Raw genomic sequence first — 14755 nt, 5'->3', positions numbered from 1 at the left:
GGATCAGACCCGAGGCTTATTGATGCACGTGGGGAGCGAAAGCTGGCCCGTGTTGTCCGATCCAATAGAAGAGCTACTGGAGCTCAAACTGCTGAAAAAGTTAATGCTGGTTCCGATAGAAAGGTGTCAGAACACACAGTGCATCGCAGTTTGTTGCGTATGGGGCTGCGTAGCTGCAGACCGCTCAGGGTGCCCGTGCTGACCCGTGTCCACCGACCAAAAGCGCCTACAATGGGCACATGAGCATCAGAACTGGACCACGGAGCAATGGGAGAAGATGGCCTGGTCTGATGAATCACGTTTTCTTTTACATCATGTGGATGGCAACGAGTTGGAGGTGTTGACTCGGCCTCCAAATTCTCCAGATCTCAATCCAATCGAACATCTGTGGGATGTGCTGGACAAACAAGTCTGATCCACGGAGGCCCCACCTCGCAACTTACAGGACTTAAAGGATCTGCTACTGACGGCTTGGTGCCAGATACCACAGCAGACCTTCAGAGGTCTAGTGGAGTCCATGCCTCGACGGGTCAGGGCTGTTTTGGCGGCAAAAGGGGGACTTACTCAATATTAGGCAGGTGGTCATGATGTTATGGCTGATCGGTGTATATGTTAGTTACGTTTCATTATTTTGCACAGCCTAACCATAAGTAGTAGAGGCTCTATAGATACTGTATGTTTACATAGTAATGTAGTGCTGCTGGCTAAAGAAATGCTAAAATATCCATAGCAGATATTCAAGTAACTTCAGGAAAAGTTTGTCCAGTTAACCTTTGTGTTTGTTTGTTTGTTTGTTTCACAAGCAGCTGCCAGAGGACCTCTGGTACCTGACTGAACATATTTATTCAGAGATTATGGGGACGAGTTGGCAGAGAACAATCGGGGCAGAGCCACTGAGAAAGACAATGATATTCTGCAAAAAGAGTGCCTTAAATAAAAGGTTAAAACAAGAAGAATTATATACATTCAGTATGTTGTATGCTGTACAGACTGAGCCCAAACTTGCATGTTTATTTTAAGGACTTTATTTCTCATTAAAACTGTCAAATTACAGTCTAAAAACATTCCCTGCTTACACAGCACTTTGAGATATGAGAATGTGTTGCTGCTTCACTGCTGCCTCCATCATCACGGTCATTAATAAGGTTATCATTAATAATGTTATTATTCATGTTATCACAGTCTTGCAGTTTACTGAGGAGATCTGAAGAATGCCGGAGGAGAGAAGAAACAGGGGAGATGTTGTTTATTGTAGCAGAAGCAGCACAGCAGCGCTGCACCTGAGAAAATCACTATGATGCTCCGTCTAGAAGAGGTTCTGGTCTCTGGTTCTGGTACCACTCTGGTCCTGAAAGGCTGAAACACCCGATCCCACTGAGTGAGAATGGCCTGACTGGCTCCGGCCCACTGGCCCGGTCCAGTCAGACGGTACTGATAAGGAGTAAAGGGACCCAGCAAAACCTGCAGAGCCAGTTTGGGGTCCTTCAGGAAGAGCCACAGTATGTTTGGTCGAACCCCCACCTCTTCTGCCAGAGAGTCCAGGTAAGGGATGTAGTCCACATGGAGGGGGTTACGGTTTGAGCAGGAATATCTAACAGAGGGAAACAAACAAACAAAAACATTATAAAAACAAAAAACTGCAGTTTTTAATTTGGGACTTTATATGCTTCAAAGCAAACATGAATAATGTGACATTAAAATATATAAATGAAATTAAAGAGGTCATTGGTGAAGTAATATACTGATATCAGCAGTACGTGCATGCAGAAATACACAAATTTCATGTATTCTTTCAACTTTATTTCAACAAGTTAATCAAAAATAACAGATTTAAAAGCACAACCCGATCAGAACCCTGCAGTAAATCAGGTCAGATGGTAAGTATAATTGCAAACTTGATGTTTTGCGCCCTCCGGGTTGGGACTGAGTCTCTGTCCCAAGCGAGGGAGTTCAAGTATCTCGGGGTCTTGTGAGGGTAAAATGGAGCAGCAGATAGACAGGCGTTTCTGTGCAGCGTCTGCAGTTATGTAGGCGCTGTACCGGACCGTTGTGGTGGAGAGGGAGCTGAGCCTGAAGGCAAAGCTCTCGATTTACCAGTCTATCAACATTCCAACCTTCACCTATGGTCATGAGCTTTGGGAGGTGACCAACAGAATGAGATCCCTGATTCAAGCGGTCAAAATGAGCTTCCTTCGTAGGGTGGCTGGGCTCAGCCTTAGAGATAGGATGAGGAGCTCAGACATCCGGAGGGAGCTTGGAGTAGAGCCGCTGTTCCTTTGCATCGAAAGGGGCCAGCTGAGGTGGTTCAGGCATCTGATCAGGATGCCTCCTGGACGCCTCCCTTTAGAAGTTTTTTCGGGGTACATCCAACTGGTCAGAGGCCCCGGGGTAGACCCAGAACATGCTGGAGAGATTATATATCTTGTCTGGCCTGGGAACGCCTCGGGGTCCCCCAGGAAGAGCTGGAATATGTTGCTGGAGAGAGGGACGCCTGGAATACCCTACTAAGCCTGCTGCCCCCACGACACGGCCCCAGATAAGCGGAGTTAAATGGATGGATGGATCTCAAAATCTTAATGTGGATCTACTATTCAGTTTCAGCGTTATTTCCTACCTCTGGTGCATGGTTACTGTGTCTTTTTCAATTTCCTTCATCATGGTCACTTCTGAAGGGAGAGTTGCTAAGCCTGCATGGAAGAAAAAGAAAATCAGTCAATTTGAAATACACACACACACACAAAATATTTTAACAGTGATCTTAATGCTAATGTTCTGTTTGGAGTCCTGGAGACCCAGGCCCTGTTTAACAGGTCAAACATACTTAAAGTTACTACAAGGAACTTTCATTTTGTGTTAATTTTGGCGGCCCCTGTGGACAAAAGCGTTAGTGTTTTCGTGAACACCACCGCTCAATGTCGAAGAGATGCAGCTGCCAGACTCCCTCGAGAAAACCTCTCATTTCACTGCAGCAGGGTCTGACAGTCTGCCCCAGTCAGTCCTGGTTCTGGTCCTACCATGCCTCCCTTCCCTCCAGTGGGCCCAGCAATACAGCCTGGACCTCCAGCAGCGTGGTGTCGGTGTTGGCTTCCAGTCGAAATAGCCAATCTTCTCGCTGGTTAATGGTTTAGTTTGCTTATGTAGGTCATTTAGAGGCATCATTACGACACTGAATCTGTTTCATAACCACTTAAAAGTTCCTTGTAATAACTTTATCTTTGTTTTATCAGCTTAATACTTCATGATTCTTTCTGTTTTATACAACTGAGCATAAAACTCCGTTTGACTGCTGTACTTTACCTTTAAACACTCTTGTTGCCCAGCGGGCCTGCATTTCAGCCAGAGGGTTGATCGCCCCGAGGGCGTGGATGAAGCCCACCACTGCCAGAGTCGGCTTGGTCAGTGCAGGAGGGAACATATGCTTGTAGAGACGCAGCCTGTAACCACTTTTAGCCTGCAGAGCTGATGGCAGGAAGGGGAAGCTGTAGTTGTACCCTGTGGCAAACACCACTACGTCCACCTGTATGACACACACAATTAAGAGATTCCAAAAATGGATATCAAAGTACTGAATGCAACAATATGGATGTTTTTTTTTTTTACATTATATGACCAAGATCAGAATACAGTCTAGCAATTGTACTAATACACACCTTGTCTATGATGCTCCCATCGACAAAGACCACACTGGACCCACAGAACTCCTTCACATTTGGTTTCACCAGAACACGACCTGAGATGATCCGACTTGGCAGGTCGTCATTCACACAAGGGATCTGTACAAAAAAACTGTCAAAAAGGACGGCAGAGCTGTGTTAGGCAACTACAGTATACGAGGAATCACTGTTCACACTTAAATCCACTGTCACCTAGGAAACAAAAAGTGTTCCCTTTTTTTCAAATCAGATGATAAAAAATGCAATGTACATCTTGTCCATCACTCTCTTATTAGAGATGTTATTTTTTATTTTGGCATTTAGACCTGCACTTTAAAAACTTTGCACCCAGATGATCTGTCTTCTAGCACCATCATCTGGCCAAATGTTTTATTGGTTCACAAAATATATGTTAAGAAAGTGTGGTGCATGGGTGCTAGAACTACACAGAAGACAACTGAAAGTAATATTTTTTGCAAACATTCAGACTTTTTATTTAAATACTTCTAAGCTTTCCTCTGATGCCACCTGCAGGACAAACTTACATTTGTGACCCCACTGGTTAGGCTGCACAAATAGCAAATTCATCAGTGTGTTGTACGTTCTGCCAATACTTTCATATTATTTCATATTACCCATGTTTTGGTTTCAGACCATATAGTCTGTGGTCAGTTGTTTCATCCAGTTTCTTCTCCACCATCCTGTTGATCCACGAGGGGAAGAGCTTGTATATCATCTCATCCATTCGAGAAGTCCCAACAAGGTCAGTTGGGAGCCCCCCATCTCCCACACGCCTGGCAACCCACGCTCCGCTCCTGGTACTGAGGTACACCTGCAGGTCAGGTCAGCACATAGAGGGTTAAGATTCATGTTGCACAGCTTTTAGATTGTTTTTAGCATCACTTTTTAGTTTTTTTTGAAGATTACAGCCAAAGACAGCAGCTTTGGCAAATTTTTCGAAACAGTCTTGACTTTAAAAACCTAGTTATTGTGCCAGTAAATTGGCCAATGCCACTAATATTAAAAGTTGTTTTGTCATCATGTGAAACGCATACGCCAAATGTTTACGCGTTTTTTCCCCATGGCAGTCAACCCTGGAAATGTTTCTTATGTGCAAATCTCTGTTTTGTTCTACTTTTTGTTGACACTGACTGCTTACTGTACTACACCAGAATGTCAGCGTTGTCAAGCTGAAGGCTGTTGTGTCTCGCACTGAGCTGTCTAGATTCACATTTCAACAGCAGGTAAAGGTTTACCGGGAAAAGTCAATACTCTAGGCTACAATGCTGTTTACACAGAATCAGGATGTGCACATTTATGTTAACAGTAAATGTATTTGTGTAGCAATCTGTTACATGTATTATGAACAGAAAATTCACTGTTGATATTTCATATAAAGTCATATACAATGCACGGAAAATTTGCTACAAAATGACACCCATGCCAGTAAAAAATAAAATAAAAACCCTGCAACAATGAAAAAACCTGCAGTAGTTTGGTAAAAAAAAAAACAAGAGTACGTTTTAAGAAATTTACATGTATGTCTGACAGATTTTGATAATTCAACGAATCATTTTGTTCAGTTCAAACGATGGAAGAATATTTAGAAGTTGTGAAGAGTACGACAATCTCACTGAGAGTCAACTCATCAGTTTTGATCAATAAGACATGTGCAAGTGGTTATTGTTCAAATTGTAGACTATTGTACTCTTTTGCATACATGTGCCAAAACACGTGCTATTAGCTTGAATGAATGAGAAATTCTAATCTGTTGGGAACAACAAACTAATTGTTCACGTACTTGAGCTCATTGGCAAAGCGAAAGAGAAAATCTGTAATATGAAACAGCAATGCTAGATTTGAAAAGTAGTGAAATGTAGTTTAGTTGCGTACCTTCTCAGCAACTCTACTGATATCCACAGCAATATCACCTCCAGAGTTCCCAATCCCAATCACCACCACTCTTTTCCCCTGCAGACCCTCAGCGTTGCGATAATCCCAGCTGTGAAAATATCTGCCTTCAAAGCTCTCAATACCTGAGATGGAAAAATAAAAACAAACATGTCTATCACTTGCATAGCTGTAGTTATGTAGTATTCTATTTGAAGAGCAGTCAGTGTGTGAAATGTCTGTGGAGTAGCAGCAGCTGCAGGGTGACTCTCTCAAATGTGAAACAAAAGACTTACAGGTATATGTAATGATTCCTGATACCTGGGAAGTCTCTGAGTGGCAGGTGAGGTTGAGTGTAGTGTCCGCTACAAACCATCACTGCATCAAAAACACGAGTCTCCCTCTGACCCTCTGTCCTCTCTGTCTCCACCTCCCACTGGCCTGTCACTGCAAAATCCGGCGTCTGCCTCACACTGACCACGGGCGTCTGGACACAAACACACACAAACAGTGGTGAATATTCTCCGTTTATTTTGGCATTTATTCGTTACATTTATTGGTACCACATTACTTTATGTCCCCCTAAATGGTTTATAACACACTATGTATTTATGCACAGCTACAAAGATGAAAGGAACAGTGTGTAGGATCTGGCGATATCCAGCGGTGAGGTTGCAGATTACAAATTCTCCTGGGTCCCAAGCGTGTAGAATTGCTACTGTGGCCAACATGAAAACGCAAATGGCCCTCTCTAGAGCCAGTTGTTGTAACAGTGGAGTGCTTGGGTGTGTATGAGGGAAGTGAGTGGTGAAGCAAGAGTGAGAGAAAGCGGCGGCGATGGGAGCGAGTAACGTTATCAATACCGGCCCAAGCAGGAAAAGTTAACAGTGTTTGGTTTGTCTGTTCTGGGCGGCTGTAGAAACATGGCGATGCGATGAGTCAAAGCATTTATGTGGTTAACAACCTGTCGGGCAGCACTCTATATGCAAAACTCCATACAGAAGAAACACAAGCAATCCTAAAGCTCACTGACCTTAAAGTGAATGTGTTGCATCAGGTTGAAGGCCTGAGCGTAGAGGCGCATGTACATCAGCACCTCAGAGTGGTGCATGTGGTTGGGAAGCTCAGCTGGAGGAGGGAAGTCGCTGAGAGACAGCTTCTCTTTGGAGCTGTTGTTGATCACCGACTCATAGATGTTGGAACATCCAGGCTCTGGCTTCTCCTACAGAAGGACAGTATAAAGACAGATAGTGACTATGGCTGTCAAAGTTAACGCGCTAATAACGCGTTAACGCAAATTTGTTTTAACCCCCACTAATTTCTTTAACGCATTAACGCAACTTGCGATTGTTAGGTTGTAGCGAGCTCAGTTTTAAAGCTAGAGTGAAGACTCTAGTGCAGATACTAGCTTGTCGCGAAGGAGGCTAAATAACTCTCCAAACTGATGCTCAATTTTGGCAAGGAAAAACTGGCATGGTCATTTTCAAAGGGGTCCCTTGACCTCTGACCTCAAGATATGTGAATGTAAATGGGTTCTATGGGTACCCACGATTCTCCCCTTTAGAGACATGCCCACTTTATGATAATCACATACAGTTTGGGGCAAGTCATAGTCAAGTCAGCACACTGACACACTGACAGCTGTTGTTGCCTGTTGGGCTGCAGTTTGTCATGTTTTGATTTGAGCATATTTTTTATGCTAAATGCAGTACCTGTGAGGGTTTCTGGACAATATATGTCATTGTTTTGTGTTATTAATTAATTTCCAATAATAAATATATACATACAGCATGTTTGTCCACTCCCATGTTGATAGAGTATTAAATACTTGACAAATCTCTCTTTAAGGTTCATTTTGAACAGATACAAAGCGTGTATTATTTGAGATTATTTTGCTATTTTTATCATTTCACTTTGTTACTTTGTCTGCAATTAAACGGTCACAACAAATATAAATGTACTCGCATTTATAGAGCGCTTTTCTAGTCTTCTGACCACTCAAAGCACTTTACAATACATGTCAGCATTCACACACATATTCATACAAGGTGTTATTATTGATAAATATTATGTCCATACTACCAGGGCCGGCTCTAGCCCTTTTGGTACCCAAGGCGAAATTCAGATTCGGACCCCCAGAACCCTAATCCAAACGGCCCCCAAAACGTTTCTCTACTGTTTTTTCTTTTCCACATCCATATATTTTATTACATTTACTTTCAGATTTACATGTAAATTCCTACATGGTTTAACATTACAGACATACTTTCAAGAAGTGAAAATATGAGCTTATGTACAAGTGTTTATGTAAAAGCGTTGTCTTTCACCTTAAACCGCCATACACCTCCGATATCAAGGCTGCTCTCAAAGCAGGTGGGCTCCAGACCTTCATCCAAACAGGCCTTGATGCTGGTCAGACCAGAAATCCCTGCTCCGATCACTGCTACCTTCTGAACCATTCTGGAGATGAAGCACAGCTGACACCAACGGGAGCACTGATCTGATGTAGAGGTTGGAACTGGAGTAAGAAGAAAGGTGGAAGAGGAAATCTTATTGTTGTTTTGTGGTGTGACTTGAAGCAGTTGTTTGTATGTTGACTGTATGACTCTGTCACAGCCCTTTGTAAATCATGGCTTGATTCAATCAAGGGAAATTTGGTATGAGACAGATGAGTGCTAAACAAGATTAAAGTATGTATTTTAAAGAACAATGCCTCTATCTGTACCCTTTTTTCCAGAAAAAAATGTTGAATCAACCTTTCAGAGAACACGTTTGACACAGGTGTAACAAATACCAGCAATTCCTGCACAGCATTGCATTGATTACTCAGGCATCATTGATGTTGTTTGTCCCACTTGTGCTTTTTCAGCTATAAGTCAAAATGTTTGCTGTGAAGAGAAACAATAAAGAAACAGAAGTGCTCCGATGCTGGCAGGGCTATCGAGATTCAGGTTAGAAAGAGTTATTCAGTAAGTGTGATGACCTGACCCCTGCAAATCTGTTATTTGTCTCGTCTTTCAAATACCTGATGGCAGGAGACCATTAGCACCAACTGGGAACACCTGGGCCCCAGGTGTGACCCTGGTGTTCCCAGTCTTTAAAGCCCTGGCTGCTACTGGAGCTCTTTAACTTTTGTTTATGTTTCAGCTTTAGGTAAGGTAAGGCAAGGCAGCTCTATTTGTATAGCACATTTCAGCAACAGGGCAATTCAAAGTGCTTTATGCAAACATTCACATTGCGACAAAGTGCAAAAGAACATTAAGACATAATTAAAACAGTCATTAAAATTTGAAAGATTAGAAAATAAAACAAGCTAAAAATAAAAGCTAGGATAGAAGCTAAAATAGAATATAACACACAAGAGTAAAAGTTCTAGTGCAGTATAAGATCATTATTTGGTTTAATAAAAGGCAGCAGCAAACAGGACACTTTTAAGCTTTGATTTAAAAGAACTCAGAGTTGGAGCTGGTCCTGCAGGTTTCAGATATTTGGTGCATAAAAACTGAACTTCTGCATGTTTAGTTGTGACTCTGGGGACACTAAGCAGACCTGATCCAGATGACCTGAGAGGTCTGGATGGTTCAGAACATAGCAGAAGATCAGAAATGTATTTTGGCCCTAAACCATTTAGTGCTTTGTAAACCAGCAGGAGTATTTTTAAATCAATTCTCTGAGAAACAGGAAGCCATTGTAGAGACCTCAGAACTGGACTGATGTGATCCACTTTCTTGGTCTTAGTGAGGACTCTAGCAGCAGCGTTCTGAATCAGCTGCAGCTGTCTGATCCATTTTTTAGGAAGACCAGTAAAGTCGCCGTTACAGTAGTCAAGTCGGCTGAAGATAAATGCATGGTCTAGTTTTAATTCCTCTTTTGTTTACAAGTTGTACCAAGTTGTGACAGAAGTAAAATGTAAAGTATATGTGGATATAAACACAGATTAAAGGTGACATATCATGCTCATTTCCATGTTCAGCTTATATTTTGGGTTTCTACTAGAACATGTTTACATGCTTTAATGTTCAAGAAACAAATAGTTTTTCTCATACTGTCTATCTGAATATACCTGTTTTTACCCTCTGTCTGAGACACTCTGTTTTAGCGCCTGTCTCTTTAAGACCCCCTCCTGAAAAAGACCAGTCTGCTCTTATTGGCTTGCAAGAAAGATATGGTTCACCTCTGCAAAGGTCGTTCTCAAGCCGTGGGCGAATTATAAGTTGCATACTTTTTCTTTTTACTTTAGTACATACTGCAGCTGCCCTTACACAGTGCGTACTGTTGCATGCAGTATGCATACAATTGGGACATATTACTTCGTCATAACATTGCGCTTGAACTTTGACCCTCTTGCTCATACTGGTATATCCTCTGAGGATTGTGGGTCAGAATAACCAGAAAAGCATGCTGTCTTGCATACTGCAAAATGCGACCGGATGCAGTAGAACATCCTGGTATTTTTGGCATACTGCATTTGACATACTAGGCTGGTCCGTTTGCAGCAGCCTTCAAAGAATTCACAGGAAGTCACAGGAAAAGTGAAATCCAAACACCAGATTACTCATATAAGAAGTAAAGTAAGTCTTTACCAAAAAAAAGAAAACGAAGCAGAATAAAACCAAACAGTTACATTCACACAAATGTGATCACATTTTAGTGGGCATCATGTTGGAACATTTGAATTAAATCGATAGTCACAACATTGATTTACAAACGTGAACAGCAGCAAACAAGTAGACACTAAACTTTTCTCAGTGCCCAGAGGAAGAACCTGCTAACAGACATAAATATAACACAAACATGACAATACATTACATGTGTTTCAAATGTCAGATGGGTAAGATTAAATAGAGTAAATCTGAAGCTTGACTTTCTAATTGCGATTCGATAAGCATTTGTGCTTCAACTACGGTTCCTCTCACCAACACAGAAACACATGCACGAACACACCCACACAATATCTACAATTATAGCAACTGAGCAGTAATCTCTCAGAATATCACCCTCAACACTACTGGTCTTGTACAACATCTAAACAACTGCAAACCATACCAACACCAGCATTGCATCAGCCTTACCTCTTTTTCACAGGGAAAGTGGAATGACTAAATGACTTAAACACACTTCAAATGTGCACATCAGTCAGGTTTTAACACTCAAACAGGGCAGGTTGATGATTGATCAAATGTGGGTCCTATAGTCCATGAGCCATGTATCAATAATGAGTACATGTTGGTCGTGCCACTTTGGAGGGACCAAGTCTCATGGTGATTTTTTTAAAGGTCTATGTCCCTAGTGTTGGGAAATGCATGATAGCATTGCAGCAATGGTAGCTTTCTATGTGCTATCACTCCTTTTTTCATCCCTCCATCATTCAAATTTTCCCATCTTTTTTCGCCATTTTACACATAGATCCAGTATAAAAGAGGGAAACCAACACACAATACCATGAAGTCATATATCATTGTAAAGCTTAGACTATAATCTGTCCATTGGTCACATTGTCATGACACTGAGGTCAAGAGAATTTGACCTTTGACCTCTAATGCTGTAATAGGGCAAATTCTGAATGCCACTGCAAATGCCCTTATATCTAACTTCATATTGATCTGATGTGCACATGGATAGTTCCAGCATAAAGAGTACAAAAAGAGCTTTAAAATTATATATTACATGAATAACAACAATAACAACATTTCTTATCAGAATAAACGTAACTTTGTGCAGTTTGTATCTGATAGAATGTTCAGAACTTTGCATTGGATTCTGTTAGTGGGGCCGTTTGTAAATGACTTTCTTACCAGCAGAAACACAAAATAATACAAAAACTCTAAAAACTTTCCTAAGAAAGGTATTCTCTACCAGGTTTATCAATTATTTTATGTGTTCCCACTCTTACCCCGTTGTCAATATAAACATGTTACCACTGATGAGGCCCCGTTTCAGTAGCAGTGGGTTATAATCCAGGTGATATGTGAAAATGATGTTCACTTTTTCACAACCACATGAAACTTGGTACACTTGAACAGTTTGGGGCCCTGAACATTTTCAGATATGGAACCATCGCAAAAAACGCCTCGTGGCAGCCATGGCGGCCATTTTACTTTCCACCATAACCAAATTATGTATTTTGCATCATATCTCCTGAACCCAACATGATAACACAGAAAAGGTGATTTCTACCCTGATGTTTTGATGGCCAACATTTACAGTGATACCATACACAATATCATAAACTGTTCAGGTGAATAGTTAATGGTGAATTCAGTGATTTTGTATAAAGCAAATCACAATATGTGAGAACCTAGGCTAGACGTTACTAAATCATATCTGTTGCATGTAAAAGCTTGATCCTTTTGTTCATTAACAATGACAATACAGTGACTGTGAAGAGTTTAACAATATTCAATATGACCTTAACAACTTAGCTTAAAAAGAATTTATGAAACACAAATATTTATGAGCTTCTCTATGCCTTGGAGTATCCACCTGCTGACCAGGATAGATGTTGTAGTGACAGCCAGGTCGTCCACGAATGCTCTTATTGGGGGCTGTCACACTCCAGAATTGGACAAATAGTCCCTGCCCTTTACTTAAAAGTTTTTTATTTTAGAAACACATTTGCTGTAGCATTTGTTGTAGAACCTATTCTTCACTGTCTCCTTCAAAGTCTCCTCCACATTGACACAGAGCTGTGCACTTAAAGGTGGCTTTTTTGTATTTGCAATGCTCTAGCTTTTCTTGCAGCCACATGTGTCATAGCTGGACACTGAGGAGCTGTGGGTAACATTCGGGACTGGTAAGAACTTCATATACATACCTGCTCATTAGAGGTATAAAGATGATTTTACAACGATACTATACGTAACACTTTCCGTGGTTCCGATACAATTCAAGAATGATAGTTGGCTCATCTAGAGCGATATAATACAATTCATCCATCCATCCATCCATCATCCCGTTAGGGGTCGCGGGGGTGAGGGGGGCTGGAGCTGATCCCAGCTGACATTACACCTTTTATTTGAAAATAATAAAAAGTTCAACTTCAGAACCCGCTGCTTCAGTTCTCAAGATACAAGGCAGTGCAACATTTAACAAAAACTGAAGTAAACCAACTTCTATTCAAGTTAAATGAACAGTGGTTTAATCTGCTGCTTCCGTTCTCATTTTCAAAGCAAAAGGTATGCCATGAATGATTTCAGAAAGAAATAATGTTTGCAGTAATGTTAATTTGGGTAATGATGGTTTATATTTTTTGGTATTGGTATTTTCTAGTGTTTATGATATTGTCATTTATTTAATATTATGTGATGTTGATGATTTGGGAGATTTGGGTCACATGTATATGGGTGGCACACACAGTTAATATGATCAGCTGTTCACCCGAGGGAAGAGAGGGTGAGTGGGTCGCCGTATTTTTTGATGACCGCTATTTTCTTTTGATCGCTGTTATCATGATTTTGTGCATGTTATAATAACTTGATCATTTTCATTTTGTTCAACGTATTTTTGGATCTCAGTGACTTACTTTGGTAGCATATCGGAGAAGCAAACCGGGCCCAACCTTAGTCTCTCAGCAGCTATTAGTTTGTTTCCTGAAGTCGCTACAGGTAATAATAGTAGTAACAATATTTAACAAAAAATAAAGTGCAGCCAACTTCTCTTCAGGTCGAATGAACAATGGTTTAACGACCTGCTTCTGTTCTCATTTTCAATATTAACGGTAGAGCAATAATATTTAGGGATGCACCGATACCAATACCAGTATCAGGTATCGGGTCCGATAGTGTGCTCATGTACTCATACTAGCAAAACGGTTCCGATACAACGGCACTGATACCACTTTACGGCAGCGTGACGTTAACCTCTTGTCAAATGAGCAGGTAACGTTAGGTGGGGGAGCAGCCATGTCAGCAGTTTGGAGATATTTTATGGTAAACGATGAAGAAAAAAGCCTGTAGTGAGTAGTCTGCAAACTATGCTTTGCTAAACTGTCAAGAAGAGGAGTGAAAAGCAGCGCATTTAGCACAAACATTTTGATAAAACATCTTAAGAACCAACGCAATGCAGCGTTCAAGGAGTTTGCTAATGCTAGTGTGGCCCGGGCCCAACAGCCAATGGCAAGGCCGCAACTTAAAGTACCCGTTAGATTTTAACAATTAATGTTTTTTGCTTAGAGCCGACAACGCCACCTAGGAAATACTTGGAGCCTAGGACTCTGATAAATTCAGGTTCTTTTACATCAGGGGAGCAGAGTTAAAAACACAGGCAGAAGTTTAAATCAATTTAAAACCAGATTTATTGCAATTAAAATAGCATGGGTCTAAAAATGAATGATTAATCTAAAAGCTAAAAGGAATAAAATGTTACTAGCAACAAGGTTAAAAACCCTATAAAAAGTCCAGTCCAGTCCAATCCAGCGATCCTCCTCATGTCTGCGTCTTAGCTCCTCCCGTACTCCTACAGCCGTCTGCCCGTCTCGGCCGTCTCTCCAGCATCGTCCGAAACTGTGAAATAACAGAGACCAGGACCAGTAGTGTGTTCTCCACTACTTTGCTATCACAACTCCAGATAAAAGCTATCCTGGTCTGTTTTCAGTGTGTCCGCCACGTAAATGTACCAAAGGGTACTTATGTTTTTTGAGTGAATCTGCGTTGGCGGACACGGTCTGCTGCATGTAGTCTCACAGGACTCTCAGGTCACTGGGCTGGTAGGTAGTAGCAGGAGGGCTTTTCTGCTGCACTGCTGTCTCTGGACTGTCTCTGACTGAAGATCTCCTCTTCTGCTGCGAGCCGTTCTCTCCTTTTGTGTCCTCTCCACCTGTGCTGCATCCTGCTAATTGCAGGCTCTCCGCCACACCTGCCGCTCCTCTCCTAATCAGTCTTTGATTGGGGGTGTGGCTGTCCATGGGTCTCATTCCAGTTCATGACTTAAAAACACTTCAATTTACGTATTAAAAGCAATCCAAACAACCAACATGCAGGGATAAAACACACACACACACACACAATAGAATAAAATCAACCATAAAACATAAAACATGCATAAGTCATTTTTGACCCTGTCACACTAGCACTTGGAAACAGCAACAACCAACTTTGCAGCAAACGCTGGAGAAGTGAGCGAAAATGTCCGAAGACAACCCACGGGCGGTAAAATTAACAGAAGCTCTTACCCAGTACATCGCTCTTGATGACCAGTCGCTGTCAGTTGTTGAT

The 14755-nt window shown here is 41.5% G+C and overlaps 1 protein-coding gene across 1 annotated transcript; it reads right to left on the bottom strand.

Moving 5' to 3' along the window:
• Window positions 1-1009: 1009 nt before the first annotated feature.
• Window positions 1010-10812, bottom strand: LOC119487839 (flavin-containing monooxygenase 5-like). Its single transcript, XM_037768887.1, has 10 exons — window positions 10616-10812; window positions 7871-8061; window positions 6577-6765; window positions 5865-6030; window positions 5547-5689; window positions 4289-4485; window positions 3651-3786; window positions 3298-3517; window positions 2615-2687; window positions 1010-1591 (listed from the first exon to the last, which is right to left on the bottom strand). The coding sequence occupies exons 2-10, from the start codon at window positions 8000-8002 to the stop codon at window positions 1192-1194; spliced, it is 1656 nt and encodes a 551-aa protein (XP_037624815.1). The 5' UTR covers window positions 8003-8061; window positions 10616-10812; the 3' UTR covers window positions 1010-1191.
• Between the last annotated feature and the right edge of the window lie 3943 nt (window positions 10813-14755).

This window comes from Sebastes umbrosus, chromosome 5 (assembly GCF_015220745.1).
Source record: "Sebastes umbrosus isolate fSebUmb1 chromosome 5, fSebUmb1.pri, whole genome shotgun sequence".
Lineage (NCBI taxonomy): Eukaryota > Metazoa > Chordata > Actinopteri > Perciformes > Sebastidae > Sebastes > Sebastes umbrosus.
This window is presented reverse-complemented; position numbering and strand designations above follow the sequence as displayed.